General features: G+C 31.8%; 1 protein-coding gene across 2 annotated transcripts in view; it reads left to right on the top strand.

Annotated features, from left to right (window-relative positions):
- The first annotated feature begins 203 nt into the window (after window positions 1-203).
- Window positions 204-2,239, top strand: part of LOC101500264 (phosphoenolpyruvate carboxylase 2-like) — a 6,097-nt gene continuing 4,061 nt past the window's right edge. The window contains exons 1-4 of one of the 2 annotated variants that reach the window (XR_001143931.3): window positions 204-860; window positions 1,338-1,856; window positions 1,948-2,032; window positions 2,180-2,236. Coding sequence is in view for 1 of the 2 variants with exons in the window: in XM_073366332.1 (XP_073222433.1) it covers window positions 693-860; window positions 1,338-1,732; window positions 1,948-2,032; window positions 2,180-2,239 (708 nt within the window). In the remaining variant the exon portion in view is untranslated. Of the gene's footprint in view, window positions 861-1,337; window positions 1,857-1,947; window positions 2,033-2,179 lie in introns of both variants that reach the window. The other variant, XM_073366332.1, reaches the window with a different exon arrangement.

The following is a 2,239-nucleotide window of genomic DNA, read 5'->3' as shown; positions in this document are numbered from 1 at the left end:
TTATAACCATAAAATTTTCTTTTGACAAAACCTTATAACCATGATATATTTTTTTGAGTTAGCTTATAACCACGACATAAAATTAGATAGCGCAACTAAACCTTTTCAAAAAATATATCATGTATTTTGCATCAAAAGGATGAACTAGTATATTTTTTTTTCAAAAGTATAATCTGGTATATATTTTATGATGATACCTCCTTTACTAGCTATGTCACATTTTTATTTCCACATCTAGAACGTTCTATTTTCTTCTTTTCGAAATGAAAAAATAAAAAAAATAAAACTCCTCCATCTATAAAATGAATGTGAAGAGATGTTTCTTTTCTGCTTCACATGACAATGTCTTTAGCTCCGTGACCAAACACATTAGTTATACAGTTGCTGTTGAAGTTTGGTTTGTACTTTCCCGTGCAGATAAATTAATTAGTCCCTATAATTTCGGAACCAACTAGATTTTTCATCTGTCTGTCAAAATAACTAGATTTTTTATCTGGGTATTCACGAGATTTTTGTCTCTAAAATTTTCAACTTTTTTCTTATTTTCATAATAATATAATTGAATTCTTCTTCTTGTTCTAGTTCTAGCTAGTGAGTAACACAAGTTTTATTTATTTATATATACTATTTTTCTTATTTCTTATTCATCTTGCATGAATTGAGTGAGTGAGAAAACACAGAATATAGAAAAGATGGCTACTCGAAACATTGAGAAGATGGCTTCAATTGATGCTCAGCTGAGATTATTGGCACCAAGAAAAGTTTCTGATGATGACAAACTTGTGGAGTATGATGCTTTGTTGTTGGATCGTTTCCTTGACATTCTTCAGGATTTGCATGGACAAGATATCAGACAAACTGTAATTTTCTTTCTTTCTTTCAATTTACTGCTTAATTTCTTTTATTATGCTTATGAAAAAAGATTATATTTTTAGCTCAATGTTAACATATTACTGAAACCCCACTTCAATTTTTATTGTAAAGAAACTGTTTTTGGTCTTGGATGAAATTAATTAATTAATATTATTTTCAAAAATGGGACTTGAATGTGTGTTCTTTATCTGTCTCTTCTTATTTTGACCCTTTGTGTGTTAAGGATTCTATTTTTGGTGAAATGCATAATATTGCTTTAAGTAAATAAATTCGGGCTAGAATAATATTAGTCAGATTTTATTTACCTCCCACCAGAACTCATGACTCTGGATTATCAGGACCATTTATTTGGTATTAGAAGGTTAAGACAAAAAAAAATCATGTAATAAGTTTGCTATGTTTTAATGATATTTTGATGTATGAACTTGTGGCTAAGAGTTTTGGTATAATTTGATGCTTGATAGGTTCAAGATTGTTATGAGCTATCAGCAGAGTATGAAGGGAATCATGAGTCTGAGAAGTTGGAGGAACTTGGGAATATGTTGACTGGTCTTGATGCTGGAGATTCTATTGTCATATCCAAATCATTTTCTCACATGCTTAATTTGGCAAACTTGGCTGAGGAAGTTCAAATTGCATATAGGAGAAGGATCAAGTTATTGAAGAAGGGTGATTTTGCTGATGAAAATTCTGCTATAACTGAGTCAGATATTGAAGAAACTTTGAAGAGGCTTGTGACTGAACTGAAGAAGACTCCTGAAGAAGTCTTTGATGCTTTGAAAAATCAAACTGTAGATTTGGTCTTAACTGCTCATCCTACTCAGTCTATTAGGAGATCTTTGCTTCAAAAGCATGGAAGGTTTGTCCATTACATTAGTCAATATTTGTCTGTTATAACTTAGTGGTGTTATGGTGGTCCATTGGTTTTAGCATTTAGGCGCACTTGAAACTGGAAACTGGAAAGCAATGGACGACCTGTAATTGTAGGTCATAATTCATACTATTTATGGAATTGTGGCAATTTCTGCACTAAGGATTAGTCTTTCTGTTAATAATCATTGTTTTCATTTGCAGGATAAGGAATTGCTTAACACAGTTGTATGCTAAAGACATAACACCAGATGATAAGCAGGAACTTGATGAGGCTTTACAGAGAGAGGTGCAGGCTTAATTCCTTATTTCAATATATGATGTCATTATTCACCTATTTTCCATTCAAATGACGAGGTTATAGATTTGTGGTTAGAATTTTATAGAAATTTTTTACACTAAATCTAAAGCTCTAATGAAGTTAGCTCATGCACAGATTCAAGCTGCATTTCGCACAGATGAAATTCGAAGGACTCCTCCTACACCACAAGATGAG

This window comes from Cicer arietinum, chromosome 1 (genome assembly GCF_000331145.2).
Source record: "Cicer arietinum cultivar CDC Frontier isolate Library 1 chromosome 1, Cicar.CDCFrontier_v2.0, whole genome shotgun sequence".
In the NCBI taxonomy this organism is placed as follows: Eukaryota; Viridiplantae; Streptophyta; class Magnoliopsida; order Fabales; family Fabaceae; genus Cicer; species Cicer arietinum.
This window is presented reverse-complemented; position numbering and strand designations above follow the sequence as displayed.